The sequence below is a fragment of the Pelophylax lessonae genome, assembly GCF_965119305.1.
Source record: "Pelophylax lessonae genome assembly, chromosome: 7".
Classification (NCBI taxonomy): domain Eukaryota; kingdom Metazoa; phylum Chordata; class Amphibia; order Anura; family Ranidae; genus Pelophylax; species Pelophylax lessonae.
Window position 1 is genome coordinate 190,671,175 of NC_138774.1, and position 19,274 is coordinate 190,690,448.

The window sequence follows — 19,274 nt, forward strand, 5'->3', positions numbered from 1 at the left end:
CATTGGAAATCATGGAGTATGACTTGTCATGCGACTTTGCAGTCCCAAGCCGCAGGCCAAGTCGCACATGTGTGAAAAGGGCCTAAAGAAAATTTCACGTAAAAAATCCTTTAACGCTTAAAGCTGCCGTGTACATGTGTGCAACATGAATCACACCTCCAACAAAAGCTTGTCATAGGGGCATATTTATACAATTTGCTGGATTCCTGACACAATGGCGTGGGTTTGACCACATTAACCCTCCAAATTCACGATGGGTGTAAATATAAGTAGATGGCAATAAATATTCCAGCCTATATCTGCAGTGTGGCATTTGTGGGTCGGACTCAGACAATTAGGTCATATCCTTAATAGACCAGGGTTTCTCAACCAGGGTTCCTCCTGAGGTTACTAGGGGTTCCTTGAGCAATGGGCAATTTCTGCCTCTCCAATAAGTTCCCAATGACACCATTATTCCTTTTAGCTATCTGTAAGAGGGTAATTCTTCCCAATGATGACAAGAGTAAGGAGCATTCTTCCCACTGACTGTCACACTAATGTGGTATGAGTTGTAGATTTTTAATTTTTAGCAGGGGTTCCCTGAGACCAGAAATTTATTTCAAGGGTTCCTCTGTGTTGAAAAGGTTGAGAAAGACTATAGACAATAACTCCTAAAATCATTTTTTGCCGGTTGAACTTCGCCAACAATCAGCGAAGGAGAATATAACATTAGATGTGATAAGTGTTTCAAATACTACTGCATTATACATTTTCTGGTAAACTGCAGGAAAATCAGGGTGTTTTTTTTATAAATATATGGAATTATTTTACAGCAGGAACCTGGAAAAAATGGCAGTGAATGGATGACGAAACAATCAGTTTTCTATGCACAGTATGAGAAGGCAGCAGATCTGCTCCTGTTTTTAAGGTAATCCTAAACACACTTGTGGTCCAGGTTCAGGTGTGCGCAGCCTATGGCATTAGGGTGTGCACCTCAAAGCTCAAACACGTGTGTGTGTGTGCATGTGTATTTATACTGACGGTGTCAGTAGAGCAGTGGGCAGTGTGAGTAATGCAGGAATTGGTGCCAGTGGGGCAATGGATGGTGTTAGCAGTTTTTATTTTTATTCTTTTTTTAAATTTTTTTTTTTTTTTGTGTTTCACAAAATTTTTAGGAGCTCCATTAGGGGGCTTTGGTAAAATATCAGGGGTTTAAACAGGGGCAATCTGCGCCTCACAAAGTGATTAGGGTGTGCCCAGGCACGCCTGGCATACCCTGTGCGCACACCCATGCATCAGCTGACATATTAAAGTGAGGGAGGACAATGTACAAAGGTAATCAGCCGTCTAATCATACAGAGTCTGTTTTCTCCCTACTCAGCCAGTGGCCACTCTAAATTTCAACAAACAAGATCTTTGCTGGGAGAGGCCATGATGGCCTGGTCAGACAACAGACTCTCCTTTCTGGGTTTGTTTCCCTCTCTCCTTCGCCCAGTACTGCGCTCGGAAACTGACTCTGTCCTGTGAGAAGTCACCATTGAATTCAACCTCTGCCCGGTTCCCTGTGGACTCCCAGTAGAACAAGTTGTTCCCATGGAAAGCGGTGGACTTCATCGATTTCATGTCGCGGATCTGGAGACGAGAACACACACAGATCAACACTTAAATACAGAGGTAGAGAAGGAACAACATTGTGAAAGTGATACTTTTTAGTGGCTAAGTAAAAAAATTCAAGATTTCAGGGCTATAAAGCCTGTTCTTTAGGTATTATGAGAGCTAAAATGCTGAAAATGTGAATATACTATAAATATACTGTGTATTGCATTTTCAGCATTTTATCGCTCATAATATTTTAGGAAGGCGTTTACAGACCTGAAATCTTGATTTTTTTTAAATATTCTAGTCAGCAACTAAGGGTATTCCTTTGACATTTTCTTTGCCTTTTCTACATTAGTATGATGAGCTACAGTAAAATTGACTTATGACTATTTGCACTGGTGTATGCTGGGGGAGAGTATAAACATTTGGAGAGGCCAAGTGATTGGGCTCTTCCATCCAGCCCTGCCCTGGGGTGAGTGTAGGTGGAGAAGCTGTGTGACTATTCCTGAAGCCTGAGCCTTACCATGTGCTCAAGGTTCTGAGACTTGGGAGCATTTCTGAGGATACTGAGGGATCTGATGAGGACCAGTGATGAAGTACCATTGGTTACTCTGCCATAGGGGGAAGCCGTGGAGAGCCTGGGGAAGCATCAAGATGGACATATCCAATCAATTTCTGCATTTTTCTGTAAGTCATGGTTGCTATTGGGGGACAGCTGTTGCTAAGAAGATACAGAACACATGGTACAGCCTAAAAGCTCTTTACTATACTGCTGTCTATTTTTGGAGGTGTCTGCTTGATTGCATGCTTTTCTGCAGGTTTCCTATCCCTCTCTCCCAAAAAAAAGTTTGAGCAAAAAAAAAAAAAAATATATATTTTTGTACTAAAAGTGACTGGAGTCCATCTATTCACATCCAACCATGCTTAACAACCTACACCCTGAGGTGACATGTCAGCCTGCCCTGTCTCTGGGTCCCCATCATGACCCTGGGGGTCAGGGAGGCACTACACACATTTCTTTTGTGTTGCAAATGTAGCACTGCCCCCTTGAGGACTGCTGGATTTCACACTTACAGGTCCCCCTGGGTTACCAATAGCAACTTTGACATTCACAGTCTATCACTTTACTTCTTGGCTCAGTCAATAATCCATCCAGGGGTATGTAGTTGTTTTGTATTTTTTTAAATTTAATTAGGGATGGGAGAAGGGAATAGTGGGATATTCCAGATTAACTATTCACAAAATGGAGGACTTCTAACTTTCGGTATAGCCAGGCTGTTAATCCACCTTGCCACTTAGGTGGGTTCAGGGTTAAGTCTCTTTCCAGATGACTTGATGAACTAAATTACCTTCAGGACACTATCCTAGTATCCTCTTTCTTGACTGCTGACACCCATCCGCTGACTATCCTACTCTTTGGGTAGCCCCCCTCAGGTCAGGCCCCCTGACACAATCCCCTGTGCTCACGATTCTGTTTTTCTAGCGTCTCCTGTGTCTCCCCCTCAGTCAGCTCTCCTGGACCTCTGGGTTCAGCTCCGTTCCTACTGGCCCTCAGGACGCCACATGCCACTGCTACAGAGGAGGAGGCAGCCGCCACCACCCTCCCTCCGGAACTCTACTCAGCAGCCAAAGACCTCACAGCACATGTGCTCCTGGCTTTTATACAGTATCCCAGAATGCACTGAGACGACCTGCCCCTGCCAATCACCAGGACTGTACCAAAGCCTATGCATCCATTGGTCAGGTTTCCTCCCACTGTCCAACCTGCCTCCCTATTGCACCAGTTTGAAACACTCTCTAGACATAATGAATCACATACTGAGCACAATGAGCAGACCTCACTAACAGATCCTGCTCTCTAATGGGCAAAGAGCAACAAAGATTTCCCTGCTGCTCCTCTGATAGGCAGACAGAGCCAAAAACTATACTCTCTCTTTAGCACCTACCTAGGAGGGGGCTACACAAATATAACTGGTTCTATTTATAATCAGGGGGGCCTGACCAGTTAGTGAGGCTGTCATGTGTTTCCAGGTGTGGTCTGTTGGGTCTGGGTAGTCTCCCCACTGCATCCAATGAGGGCTCTTGTTGGACAGTGGAGGAAACCTGGCCAATAGTGTACCAGGGTTTATGGCTGTCCCAGTGGGCAGAGTTTGCTGCAATGCACCCTGGGATTGGGTATAAACCTGGAGGGAGCATGTGACAGAGCGTCTTTGGTGGGAAGTGAAACGCAGGGTCCTGGATTTAGTAACACTTTAGGATATTTGCACAGCAATTTTTTTTTAAAAGACCCCAGTGTGCTTTTCAGAACAATTACATTCAACATAAAATTCTCTTCTGTTTTTATTTATTTATCTTTGTTTCCAGGTGTGGTCTGTTGGGTCTGGGTAGTCTCCCCACTGCATCCAATGAGGGCTCTTGTTGGACAGTGGAGGAAACCTGGCCAATAATGTACCAGGGTTTATGGCAGTCCCAGTGGGCGGAGTTCGCCGCAATGCACCCTGGGATTGGGTATAAACCTGGAGGGAACATGTGACAGAGCATCTTTGGTGGGAAGCCGAGTCCCAGGAGGAGGCTGACAGCTGTCTTGTCTCCTGTCAGAGCGAGTGAAGGTGTCCTAGGCAGTCGGCCTAAAGGACCGGAGGTTGAGCTGTGCTGCAGAAAGGGATCCAGAGTGTTGCTGACCGAGTGGAGCTGCTGGGCAGGAGTTTCAACAAAAACAGTGTCGTGAGTACTCAAAATCTGCCCAGAGGTCTGCCTAAGAGAGGGGGGGCACTCTAGAAGGTCAAAGGGATCCAGGTGCCAGATAACCAGTAGTTGTGGCATAGAAAGGGGGCGCCAAGTGTTAAGCCCTGAAGATAAGGGAGTGAAAGGGGGCGCCAGATGCGGGCCCTGAAGCGTTCAGCAGTGCAGCAAAAGTGTACAAGTAGCTACCTTAGGAAGGAGTACCTAAGGCAGTTAAGAGAGGATCTCTTTAACCACTTTACCACCGGAGGATTTTGCTGTCTTACGTCTGGGCCACTTTTTGCGATTCGGCACTGTGCGAATTTAACTGACAATTGCGCGGTTGTGCGACGCCGTACCCAAACTAAATTTACGTCCTTTTTTCCCACAAACAGAGCTTTCTTTTGGTGGTATTTGTTCACCTGTGCGATTTTTACTTTTTGCGCTATAAACAAAAAAAGAGCGTACATTTTGAAAAAATAACAATATTTTTCAAATTTTTTTATATGAAATTCCCCCCCCCCCCCCCCAAAAATGTAAAAATCAAAATTTTTTTACATTTTTGGCCAATTTGTTTTCTGCTACCTTTGTTTGGTAAAAAAAATCACAATAAGCGTATTTTGATTTGGTGTTTTTTTTTTTAACGAGTAATGGCGGCGATCTGCGATTTTTTTTTTGCGGGACTGCGACATTGCGGCGGACAGATCGGACCCTTGACTGACATTTTTGACACTTTTGGGGGTACCAGTGACATTACTGCAGTAATCAGTGCTATAAATATGCACTGTTACTGTAAAAATGACACTGGCGGGGAAGGGGTTAATTTTATTGGAGAGGGAGGGGTTAATGTATGCCTGGTGCTTACTAACGTGTGTGGGGGGAGGTGACTGCTATGCTGAACCCTGCAATCTGACCCTGTCTGTCACTTAGGAGATCCGCCCGCTTTTGTTTACACAAGCGGGCGGATCTCCACACTTGATTCCCCGACGATCGGGGAAGAGCAGTGGCGATCGCCGCCGCTCCTCCCCTGGCCCGACTCCCGCTGTGACTGAATACAGCGGGAGCGAGCCTCCGGCGGCGCCGCCGAGAAAGGGGAGTGTCTGACGACGTATGTCTACGTCGTCAGGCCTACAAGAGCCACTTTGCCGCAGTACAGCTCTAGTGAGCAGTCGGCAAGTGGTTAATTGAAGCTCAGTTATAAGAATAGTTCAGCGTTAACCGGCATCCGGCCAGCGTTAACCAGCATCAAGTCAGCATTGACGGGCATTCAGCCAGCGTTAATCAGCGTCAAACAGTACTTCTTAAGTGTCTCCGCCCAATTGTGCATAGTTGAGTTAAAGGAGTATCCCACTCATCCCTTCTCCCATCAAAGTTCCTAAATAAATAAAGATACTGGAATGGTCACTGTCTCAGTGCTCACACTTGGAGAAACATGCTTAAATGTGCTGTTGTTGTTAGCGGTAACCCAGGGGGACCCATATCCAGCAAAACGGCTGGGAATTGTGCTACATCTGCATTGTGTAAAAAGACTGTTTGATCCTGTCTTCTCTGATCCTCCCCTTCTTCCATCGACTCCAATATATTTCCCAGACATGGGAGTAAGTCACACATGTGCAAGTCACAAGTCTTAACCTTCAAGTCTCAAGCAAGTGCCAAGTTACTGTGGCAAAAAGCAAGCAAGTCAAGTCGAGTCCCTGCTAGAAGTCAAGCAAGTCAAGTCATTTATTTTGGTCAAGTCACAAATCAAGTCAAAATACTGATCTACCCCAATTTTCACCTTTAAATCAGTTAAAAGTCCACTAGTGGTGAGGAAAGGTTTTGTTTTATTTTCAACATTAACAAAACTGCTTAGTGCTTTTTTCTTGGCATATTAAAGAAACACTTTGAATGCCCAACAGTGTTAATTTTGGCAGCAAATTTCAATTTAGTTTTAGTCTTAGTCTTAGGACTAAAATGGCATTTTAGTTTTAGTCCTATTTTAGTCTTCTGCAAGTGTTTTAGTTTTAGTCGTATTTAGTCGACTAAAACTCCAGTATATTTTAGTCGACTAAAACGCCCTACATTTTAGTCGACTAAAACGCATTTTAGTCATCTATAATCAAATGGGTGTAGTTCAATTGTAATTTGTAATGCATTATTTAAGCATTTCTCTACAATTTCCAAACTCATTATATAGGGTTGAGCGGACACCTAGATGTCCGTGTTCGACGGGTTCGGCCGAACTTTAAAAAAAAGTCCGGGTCCGTGTCCCGGACTTTTACCGAACTTTTCCCGGACACCGAACCCCATTGAAGTCAATGGGGACCCGAACTTTAAGGCACTAAAATGGCTCTAAAACACCAAAGGAAAGGGCTAGAGTGCTGCAAATGGCAGCAAAACGTAATTAAGAGCATGGCAAGTGCTCTGCAAACAAATGTGGATAGGGAAATAACTTAAAACAACAAAAAAAAACAGAAAAATAAAACAATGTTCTTCTTCATCTCTGAAGGACGAGGCCCATATGGAGTAGGAGGGAGGTTGAGGTGGTGGTGGATGTGGCGGTGACATAGGCGTGCGCACAGGGTGTGCTGGGTGTGCCTGGGCACACCCTAATCACCTAGGGCACATAGCATTGCCAGTGAGGAGATGGGAAAGATCTCCCTGGGACCTGCTCTGCTCTATTTCTCCTTGCCTACAGGTACATGGCCCCGATACATTACTCTCCCTGCTGGCAAACACATGCATGTGTATTTCAACTTTGGGGTGCACACCTTAATGCAATAGGCTGCGCACACCTATGGGCGGTGTAGGTGGAAGCGGCGGTGGAGGAGGACCAGGGCCGGATTAACAGCATCATGGGCTTGGTGCTGAGGATTTTGAAGGGCCTTAAGGGCCGTGCCTTGCCATGCACCCAGAGGAGGAAGGGTGCAGCCATGCATGCCTAATTCAACATGGGATGCTGTCTCTGAAGCCCATAAACACATCCATGCATCGCCAACTGTCCCTCCTTGTCCGGCCTTCACGCTGTGTGGGGAGGTTCTGAGGGTGCTGCCTGGGGAAGCGAGCATAGAAGCCAGACTTCTGTGTTTACAAGTGACAGAAGAGCGGTAACAGTGAATATGGCCAACCCGGGGCCTATATAAAAGGTAGGGGCCTGGAGCTGCAGCTCCAATAGCCCCTACATTAATCTGGCCCTGAGGAGGAGGACGAGGTAGCCAACACTGCTTCTTTTCAAAAATTTTAAATGAGGGTACACCCCAAAAGAGTGAGAAAGAGCAAAAATGGAACAATGGGTGGGTAAGGTCGGTATCCATTGCTATTCTGCATAAGGTACGGAAAAGTCCCGTGGGATCCATGCCTGGTTCATTTTAATGAACGTGAGCTTGTCCACATTGTCTCTGGACAGGCGGCTGCGCTTGTCTGTTATAACGCCCCCAGCCGTGCTAAATACCCGTTCAGATAATACACTGGCTGCAGGGCACGCCAGCACCTCCAAGGCGTAAAGGGCAAGCTCAGGCCATGTGCCCAATTTGGAGACCCAGAAGTTGAAGGGGGCAGACCCGTCATTCACTACATGTAGGCGTGTGCACACATACTGCTCCACCATGTTGGTAAAATGCTGCCTCCTGCTAAGACGTTCCATCTGAGCTGCTGGTGCTGCTGTTTGTTGTGGCGTGCTGACAAAGCTTTTCCACATTTCGGCCATGCTAACCCTGCCTTCTGAGGTGCTGGCGGTGCCCTGGTTGCGTTGGCGACCTCCTCCTCCTCCTCCTCTGCCTTGTGCTTCCACTGTGGCCCCGCTGTCAGATGGGAATGCCAGCAGCATGGCGTCTACCAGCGTGCGCTTGTACTCGCGCATCTTGCGATCGCGCTCCAGTGAGTGAATTAAGGACGGTACGTTGTCCTTGTAACGGGGATCCAGCAGCGTGGCCACCCAGTAATCAGCACAAGTTAGAATGTGGGCAACTCGGCGGTCGTTGTGGAGACACTGCAGCATGTAATCGCTCATGTGTGCCAGGCTGCCCAGAGGCAACGAAAGGCTGTCCTCTGTGGGAGGTGTATCGTCCGTGTCCTCTGTATCCCCCCAGCCACGCACCAGTGATGGCCATGAGCTGGCCTGGGTGCCACCCTGCTGTGAACATGGTTCCATCTCCTCCTCCAGCTCCTCCTCCTCCTCATCCTCCTCATCCTCCAGAACTGTGCCCCTGCTGGACAATTGCGTCCCTGGCGTTTGCGTGTGCAGGAACCCACCCTCGGAGCCCCTTGCGAATGACTGCCCTGAAAGCCTTGGAAATGTTACCTCTTCATCCTCCTCCTCCTCCTCATCCTGTGCCACATCCTCTTCCATCATCGCCCGAATTGTTTTTTCAAGGAGGCATAGAAGTGGGATAGTTAAGCTGAGAACGGCGTCATTGCCACTGGCCATGTTGGTGGAGTACTCAAAACAGCGCAACAAGGCATACAGGTCTCGCATGGAGGCCCAGTTATTGGTGGTGAAGTGGTGCTGTTCCGCAGAGCGACTCACGCGTGCGTGCTGCAGCTGAAACTCCACTATGGCCTGCTGCTGCTCGCACAGTCTTTCCAGCATGTGCAAGGTGGAGTTCCACCTTGTGGGCACGTCACATATGAGGCGGTGAGCGGGAAGGCCGAAGTTACGCTGCAGCGCTGCCAGGCGAGCAGCAGCAGGGTGAGAACGCCGAAAGTGCGCACAAACGGCCCGCACTTTCTGCAGCAGCTCTGACATATCGGGGTAGTTTTTAAGGAACCTCTGCACCACCAAATTCAGCACATGCGCCAGGCAAGGGATGTGCGTCAAACCGGCTAGGCCCAGAGCTGCTATGAGATTTCGCCCGTTATCGCACACCACCAGGCCGGGCTTGAGGCTCGCTGGCAGCAACCACTCATTTGTCTGCTGTTCCATGCTCCTCCACAACTCCTGCGCGGTGTGTGGTTTGTCCCCCAAACAGGCAAGTTGTAAAACTGCCTGCTGTCGTTTACCCCTGGCCGTGCTGAAGTTGGTGGTGAAGGTGTTACGCTGTCCGGATGAGGAGGCGGTAGAGGATGAGGAAGCGGAGTAGGAGGAGTTAGGAACAGGAGGCAAACTGAAGCGCCCTGCAATCCTCGGTGGTGGAAGGACATGCGCCAAATTGCTATCCGCCTCAGGCCCATCCGCCACTGCATTTACCCAGTGTGCCGTTAGGGAGATATAACGCCCCTGACCGTGCTTACTGGTCCACGTATCCGTAGTTAGGTGGACCTTGGCACAGATGGCGTTGCGCAGTGCACACCTGATATTTTCCCCCACTTGGTTGTGCAGGGAAGGGATGGCTTGCCTGGAAAAGTAGTGGCGGCTGGGCACGACGTACTGTGGGACAGCCACCGACATAAGGTTTTTAAAACTGTGCGTCTCCACCAGACGGAATGACAGCATTTCAAAGGCCAATAATTTTGAAATGCTGGCATTCAGGGCCAGGGATCGCGGGTGGGTAGGGGGGTACTTCCTCTTCCTCTCAAGTGTTTGGGAGATGGAAAGCTGAACGCTTCCACGGGACATTGTGGAGATGGTTGTTGGTGACCCAGGTGGTGGTGTTGCTGACAGATCGTCTGTTTGCGGGGTGGCAGGTGCCGGTATCACTACAGATGTGGCTGGAGCGGCCGAGACTGCAGCAGAAGAGGAAGCAGGATGAGCCAGAGACGTTTCTTGGTTTTGAAGGTGTGTACTCCACTGCAGCTCGTGCTTTGCACTTAGATGCCTGATCATGCAGGTTGTGCTCAGGTTGAGAAGGTTTATGCCTCGCTTCAAGCTCTGATTGCACAGGGTGCAAACCACTCGTGTCCTGTCATCAGCACATTTTCTAAAGAACTTCCACGCTAGAGAACTCCTTTGAGCTGACTTTGGTGCGCTCGTTCCCTTGCTGCGTTGGGCAGTAGCGGGCGTAGTGTCTAGGGCACGGCCGCTCCGCTTCTGCACCCTGCTCCCTCTTCTGCTGTGCTGGTGGCTCTGTGCGACCACCGCCTCTTCCTCCAAACTACTCAGGTCACCTGCATGACGTTCATTCCATGTGGGGTCGAGGACCTCATCGTCCTCCACATCATCTTCCACCCAGTCTTCACCCCTGCCCTCCTTGTCGGTCTCCACAATGCTGAACGCCGCAGCAGTTGGCACCTGCGTTTCGTCATCATCGGAGACGTGCTGCGATGATCCTTGCATGTACTCATCTTGAGAAATAAGTGGTTGGGCATCGCTGCACTCAATCTCTTCCACTTCTGGGGCAGGGCTAGGTGGATGGCCCTGGGAAACCCTGCTGACAGAGTCCTCAAAAAGAATAAGAGACTGCTGTATGGCTTGGGGCTCAGACTGCTGGCCTGATTTGCAAGGGGGTGAGGTGAAAGACGGTTGGACATTGGCTGCAGGTGCCAACTCTGACCTTTCTGCAGTAGACTGGGTGGGAGACAATGTGAAGGAACTGGAGGCACTGTCAGCAGCAAACCAATCTACTATCGCCTCAACTTGTTCTGGCCTCATCACTTCTAGGGGCGTTTGATGCCCTACCAAATACTGATGCAGGTTCTGTCGCCTACTCACACTTGAGGAAGGTGTTTCACTTGTGCGTGTAGCTGGCACAGATCGACCACGTCCTCTCCTTGCAACAGGAGCTCTACCAGCAGCACCACGACCCAGGCCACGGCCCTTATTTGACGGTCTCCTCATATTTCTGTAATTTAAGATCTTGCCCTAGAAAGGTTTTTATTGAATAGCGGAATAGGAAATATGATCCAAAAAAGTGTATGTATCTCGCACGTACAAAACCACACTAGGCCCCAATTACTATTGTTTCTACCCCTAAAAGGATGGATGAGGAGTAGGAGGAGTATGGAACAGACAGCACCCTCAAATCTTCAGAAGTATGAGATGAACCCCAAAAACTTGGAAAGGTGGATCTCACACGTACCGACACAGACTATCCCGCAATTCAATTGATCCTCAAAGGTTTTTATTGAATAGCGGAATAGGAAATATGATCAAAAAAAGTGTATGTATCTCGCACGTACACAACCACACTAGGCCCCAATTACTATTGTTTGTACCCCTAAAAGGATGGATGAGGAGTAGGAGGAGGAGTATGGAACAGGCAGCACCCTCAAATCTTCAGAAGTATGAGATGAACCCCAAAAACTTGGAAAGGTGGATCTCACACGTACCGACACAGACTATCCCGCAATTCAATTGATCCTCAAAGGTTTTTATTGAATAGCGGAATAGGAAATATGATCAAAAAAAGTGTATGTATCTCGCACGTACACAACCACACTAGGCCCCAATTACTATTGTTTGTACCCCTAAAAGGATGGTTGAGCAGTAGGAGCAGGAGTATGGAACAGGCAGCACCCTCAAATCTTCAGAAGTATGAGATGAACCCCAACAACTTGGAAAGGTGGATCTCACACGTACCGACACAGACTATCTCGCAATTGAATTGATCCCCAAAGGTTTTAATTGAATAGCGGAATAGAAAATATGATCAAAAAGAAAGTGTATGTATCTCGCACGTACACCACCACACTAGGCCCCAACTACTATTGTTTGTACCCCTAAAAGGATGGTTGAGCAGTAGGAGGAGGAGTATGGAACAGGCAGCACCCTCAAATCTTCAGAAGTATGAGATGAACCCCAAAAACTTGGAAAGGTGGATCTCTCTCACACGTACCAACACAGACTATCCCCCAATTTAACTGATCCCCAAAGGTTTTTGATTAAATAGCGGAATAGAAAATATGATCCAAAAAAAGTGTATGTATATCACACGTACACAACCACACTGGGCCCCAATTACTATTGTTTGTACCCCTAAAAGGCTAGATGAGGAGTAGGGGGAGTATGGAACAGGCAGCACCCTCAAACCTTCAGAAGTATGAGATGAACCCCAACAACTTGGAAAGGTGGATCTCTCTCACACGTACCAACACAGACTATCCCCCAATTTAACTGATCCCCAAAGGTTTTTGATTAAATAGCGGAATAGAAAATATGATCCAAAAAAAGTGTATGTATATCACACGTACACAACCACACTAGGCCCCAATTACTATTGTTTGTACCCCTAAAAGGCTAGATGAGGAGTAAGGGGGGTATGGAACAGGCAGCACCCTCAAACCTTCAGAAGTATGAGATGAACCCCAACAACTTGGAAAGGTGGATCTCTCTCACACGTACCAACACAGACTATCCCCCAATTTAACTGATCCCCAAAGGTTTTTGATTAAATAGCGGAATAGAAAATATGATCCAAAAAAAGTGTATGTATATCACACGTACACAACCACACTAGGCCCCAATTACTATTGTTTGTACCCCTAAAAGGCTAGGAGTAGGGGGAGTATGGAACAGGCAGCACCCTCAAACCTTCAGAAGTATGAGATGAACCCCAACAACTTGGAAAGGTGGATCTCTCTCACACGTACCAACACAGACTATCCCCCAATTTAACTGATCCCCAAAGGTTTTTGATTAAATAGCGGAATAGAAAATATGATCCAAAAAAAGTGTATGTATATCACACGTACACAACCACACTAGGCCCCAATTACTATTGTTTGTACCCCTAAAAGGCTAGATGAGGAGTAGGGGGAGTATGGAACAGGCAGCACCCTCAAACCTTCAGAAGTATGAGATGAACCCCAACAACTTGGAAAGGTGGATCTCTCTCACACGTACCAACACAGACTATCCCCCAATTTAACTGATCCCCAAAGGTTTTTGATTAAATAGCGGAATAGAAAATATGATCCAAAAAAAGTGTATGTATATCACACGTACACAACCACACTAGGCCCCAATTACTATTGTTTGTACCCCTAAAAGGCTAGATGAGGAGTAGGGGGGGTATGGAACAGGCAGCACCCTCAAATCTTCAGAAGTATGAGATGAACCCCAAAAACTTGGAAAGGTGGATCTCTCTCACACGTACCAACACAGACTATCCCCCAATTTAACTGATCCCCAAAGGTTTTTGATTAAATAGCGGAATAGAAAATATGATCCAAAAAAAGTGTATGTATATCACACGTACACAACCACACTAGGCCCCAATTACTATTGTTTGTACCCCTAAAAGGCTAGATGAGGAGTAGGGGGAGTATGGAACAGGCAGCACCCTCAAACCTTCAGAAGTATGAGATGAACCCCAACAACTTGGAAAGGTGGATCTCTCTCACACGTACCAACACAGACTATCCCCCAATTTAACTGATCCCCAAAGGTTTTTGATTAAATAGCGGAATAGAAAATATGATCCAAAAAAAGTGTATGTATATCACACGTACACAACCACACTGGGCCCCAATTACTATTGTTTGTACCCCTAAAAGGCTAGATGAGGAGTAGGGGGAGTATGGAACAGGCAGCACCCTCAAACCTTCAGAAGTATGAGATGAACCCCAACAACTTGGAAAGGTGGATCTCTCTCACACGTACCAACACAGACTATCCCCCAATTTAACTGATCCCCAAAGGTTTTTGATTAAATAGCGGAATAGAAAATATGATCCAAAAAAAGTGTATGTATATCACACGTACACAACCACACTGGGCCCCAATTACTATTGTTTGTACCCCTAAAAGGCTAGATGAGGAGTAGGGGGAGTATGGAACAGGCAGCACCCTCAAACCTTCAGAAGTATGAGATGAACCCCAACAACTTGGAAAGGTGGATCTCTCTCACACGTACCAACACAGACTATCCCCCAATTTAACTGATCCCCAAAGGTTTTTGATTAAATAGCGGAATAGAAAATATGATCCAAAAAAAGTGTATGTATATCACACGTACACAACCACACTGGGCCCCAATTACTATTGTTTGTACCCCTAAAAGGCTAGATGAGGAGTAGGGGGAGTATGGAACAGGCAGCACCCTCAAACCTTCAGAAGTATGAGATGAACCCCAACAACTTGGAAAGGTGGATCTCTCTCACACGTACCAACACAGACTATCCCCCAATTTAACTGATCCCCAAAGGTTTTTGATTAAATAGCGGAATAGAAAATATGATCCAAAAAAAGTGTATGTATATCACACGTACACAACCACACTAGGCCCCAATTACTATTGTTTGTACCCCTAAAAGGCTAGATGAGGAGTAGGGGGGGTATGGAACAGGCAGCACCCTCAAACCTTCAGAAGTATGAGATGAACCCCAACAACTTGGAAAGGTGGATCTCTCTCACACGTACCAACACAGACTATCCCCCAATTTAACTGATCCCCAAAGGTTTTTGATTAAATAGCGGAATAGAAAATATGATCCAAAAAAAGTGTATGTATATCACACGTACACAACCACACTGGGCCCCAATTACTATTGTTTGTACCCCTAAAAGGCTAGATGAGGAGTAGGGGGAGTATGGAACAGGCAGCACCCTCAAACCTTCAGAAGTATGAGATGAACCCCAACAACTTGGAAAGGTGGATCTCTCTCACACGTACCAACACAGACTATCCCCCAATTTAACTGATCCCCAAAGGTTTTTGATTAAATAGCGGAATAGAAAATATGATCCAAAAAAAGTGTATGTATATCACACGTACACAACCACACTGGGCCCCAATTACTATTGTTTGTACCCCTAAAAGGCTAGATGAGGAGTAGGGGGAGTATGGAACAGGCAGCACCCTCAAACCTTCAGAAGTATGAGATGAACCCCAACAACTTGGAAAGGTGGATCTCTCTCACACGTACCAACACAGACTATCCCCCAATTTAACTGATCCCCAAAGGTTTTTGATTAAATAGCGGAATAGAAAATATGATCCAAAAAAAGTGTATGTATATCACACGTACACAACCACACTAGGCCCCAATTACTATTGTTTGTACCCCTAAAAGGCTAGATGAGGAGTAGGGGGAGTATGGAACAGGCAGCACCCTCAAACCTTCAGAAGTATGAGATGAACCCCAACAACTTGGAAAGGTGGATCTCTCTCACACGTACCAACACAGACTATCCCCCAATTTAACTGATCCCCAAAGGTTTTTGATTAAATAGCGGAATAGAAAATATGATCCAAAAAAAGTGTATGTATATCACACGTACACAACCACACTAGGCCCCAATTACTATTGTTTGTACCCCTAAAAGGCTAGATGAGGAGTAGGGGGGGTATGGAACAGGCAGCACCCTCAAACCTTCAGAAGTATGAGATGAACCCCAACAACTTGGAAAGGTGGATCTCTCTCACACGTACCAACACAGACTATCCCCCAATTTAACTGATCCCCAAAGGTTTTTGATTAAATAGCGGAATAGAAAATATGATCCAAAAAAAGTGTATGTATATCACACGTATACAACCACACTAGGCCCCAATTACTATTGTTTGTACCCCTAAAAGGCTAGATGAGGAGTAGGGGGAGTATGGAACAGGCAGCACCCTCAAATCTTCAGAAGTATGAGATGAACCCCAAAAACTTGGAAAGGTGGATCTCACACGTACCGACACAGACTATCCCGCAATTCAATTGATCCTCAAAGGTTTTTATTGAATAGCGGAATAGGAAATATGATCAAAAAAAGTGTATGTATCTCGCACGTACACAACCACACTAGGCCCCAATTACTATTGTTTGTACCCCTAAAAGGATGGTTGAGCAGTAGGAGCAGGAGTATGGAACAGGCAGCACCCTCAAATCTTCAGAAGTATGAGATGAACCCCAACAACTTGGAAAGGTGGATCTCACACGTACCGACACAGACTATCTCGCAATTGAATTGATCCCCAAAGGTTTTAATTGAATAGCGGAATAGAAAATATGATCAAAAAGAAAGTGTATGTATCTCGCACGTACACCACCACACTAGGCCCCAACTACTATTGTTTGTACCCCTAAAAGGATGGTTGAGCAGTAGGAGGAGGAGTATGGAACAGGCAGCACCCTCAAATCTTCAGAAGTATGAGATGAACCCCAAAAACTTGGAAAGGTGGATCTCTCTCACACGTACCAACACAGACTATCCCCCAATTTAACTGATCCCCAAAGGTTTTTGATTAAATAGCGGAATAGAAAATATGATCCAAAAAAAGTGTATGTATATCACACGTACACAACCACACTAGGCCCCAATTACTATTGTTTGTACCCCTAAAAGGCTATATGAGGAGTAGGGGGGGTATGGAACAGGCAGCACCCTCAAACCTTCAAAAGTATGAGATGAACCCCAACAACTTGGAAAGGTGGATCTCTCTCACACGTACCAACACAGACTATCCCCCAATTTAACTGATCCGCAAAGGTTTTTGATTAAATAGCGGAATAGAAAATATGATCCAAAAAAAGTGTATGTATATCACACGTACACAACCACACTAGGCCCCAATTACTATTGTTTGTACCCCTAAAAGGCTAGATGAGGAGTAGGGGGAGTATGGAACAGGCAGCACCCTCAAACCTTCAGAAGTATGAGATGAACCCCAACAACTTGGAAAGGTGGATCTCTCTCACACGTACCAACACAGACTATCCCCCAATTTAACTGATCCCCAAAGGTTTTTGATTAAATAGCGGAATAGAAAATATGATCCAAAAAAAGTGTATGTATATCACACGTACACAACCACACTAGGCCCCAATTACTATTGTTTGTACCCCTAAAAGGCTAGATGAGGAGTAGGGGGAGTATGGAACAGGCAGCACCCTCAAACCTTCAGAAGTATGAGATGAACCCCAACAACTTGGAAAGGTGGATCTCTCTCACACGTACCAACACAGACTATCCCCCAATTTAACTGATCCCCAAAGGTTTTTGATTAAATAGCGGAATAGAAAATATGATCCAAAAAAAGTGTATGTATATCACACGTACACAACCACACTAGGCCCCAATTACTATTGTTTGTACCCCTAAAAGGCTAGGAGTAGGGGGAGTATGGAACAGGCAGCACCCTCAAACCTTCAGAAGTATGAGATGAACCCCAACAACTTGGAAAGGTGGATCTCTCTCACACGTACCAACACAGACTATCCCCCAATTTAACTGATCCCCAAAGGTTTTTGATTAAATAGCGGAATAGAAAATATGATCCAAAAAAAGTGTATGTATATCACACGTACACAACCACACTAGGCCCCAATTACTATTGTTTGTACCCCTAAAAGGCTAGATGAGGAGTAGGGGGAGTATGGAACAGGCAGCACCCTCAAACCTTCAGAAGTATGAGATGAACCCCAACAACTTGGAAAGGTGGATCTCTCTCACACGTACCAACACAGACTATCCCCCAATTTAACTGATCCCCAAAGGTTTTTGATTAAATAGCGGAATAGAAAATATGATCCAAAAAAAGTGTATGTATATCACACGTACACAACCACACTAGGCCCCAATTACTATTGTTTGTACCCCTAAAAGGCTAGATGAGGAGTAGGGGGAGTATGGAACAGGCAGCACCCTCAAACCTTCAGAAGTATGAGATGAACCCCAACAACTTGGAAAGGTGGATCTCTCTCACACGTACCAACACAGACTATCCCCCAATTTAACTGATCCCCAAAGGTTTTTGATTAAATAGCGGAATAGAAAATATGATCCAAAAAAAGTGTATGTATATCACACGTACACAACCACACTAGGCCCCAATTACTATTGTTTGTACCCCTAAAAGGCTAGGAGTAGGGGGAGTATGGAACAGGCAGCACCCTCAAACCTTCAGAAGTATGAGATGAACCCCAACAACTTGGAAAGGTGGATCTCTCTCACACGTACCAACACAGACTATCCCCCAATTTAACTGATCCCCAAAGGTTTTTGATTAAATAGCGGAATAGAAAATATGATCCAAAAAAAGTGTATGTATATCACACGTACACAACCACACTAGGCCCCAATTACTATTGTTTGTACCCCTAAAAGGCTAGGAGTAGGGGGAGTATGGAACAGGCAGCACAGCACCCTCAAACCTTCAGAAGTATGAGATGAACCCCAACAACTTGGAAAGGTGGATCTCTCTCACACGTACCAACACAGACTATCCCCCAATTTAACTGATCCCCAAAGGTTTTTGATTAAATAGCGGAATAGAAAATATGATCCAAAAAAAGTGTATGTATATCACGCGTACACAACCACACTGGGCCCCAATTACTATTGTTTGTACCCCTAAAAGGCTAGGAGTAGGGGGAGTATGGAACAGGCAGCACCCTCAAACCTTCAGAAGTATGAGATGAACCCCAACAACTTGGAAAGGTGGATCTCTCTCACACGTACCAACACAGACTATCCCCCAATTTAACTGATCCCCAAAGGTTTTTGATTAAATAGCGGAATAGAAAATATGATCCAAAAAAAGTGTATGTATATCACACGTACACAACCACACTAGGCCCCAATTACTATTGTTTGTACCCCTAAAAGGCTAAATGAGGAGTAGGGGGAGTATGGAACAGGCAGCACCCTCAAACCTTCAGAAGTATGAGATGAACCCCAACAACTTGGAAAGGTGGATCTCTCTCACACGTACCAACACAGACTATCCCCCAATTTAACTGATCCCCAAAGGTTTTTGATTAAATAGCGGAATAGAAAATATGATCCAAAAAAAGTGTATGTATATCACACGTACACAACCACACTAGGCCCCAATTACTATTGTTTGTACCCCTAAAAGGCTAGATGAGGAGTAGGGGGAGTATGGAACAGGCAGCACCCTCAAACCTTCAGAAGTATGAGATGAACCCCAACAACTTGGAAAGGTGGATCTCTCTCACACGTACCAACACAGACTATCCCCCAATTTAACTGATCCCCAAAGGTTTTTGATTAAATAGCGGAATAGAAAATATGATCCAAAAAAAGTGTATGTATATCACACGTACACAACCACACTAGGCCCCAATTACTATTGTTTGTACCCCTAAAAGGCTAGATGAGGAGTAGGGGGGGTATGGAACAGGCAGCACCCTCAAACCTTCAGAAGTATGAGATGAACCCCAACAACTTG

At 46.0% G+C, this 19,274-nt stretch overlaps 1 protein-coding gene across 1 annotated transcript in view; it reads right to left on the reverse strand.

Moving 5' to 3' along the window:
* Positions 1 to 1,315: 1,315 nt before the first annotated feature.
* ADAMTS13 (ADAM metallopeptidase with thrombospondin type 1 motif 13) overlaps positions 1,316 to 19,274 on the reverse strand; it is a 116,079-nt gene continuing 98,120 nt past the window's right edge. The window contains exon 32 of the mRNA XM_082262781.1: positions 1,316 to 1,611. Within this exon, the coding sequence (XP_082118907.1) occupies positions 1,423 to 1,611 (189 nt within the window). The 3' untranslated portion in view covers positions 1,316 to 1,422. The remainder of the gene's footprint in view (positions 1,612 to 19,274) is intronic.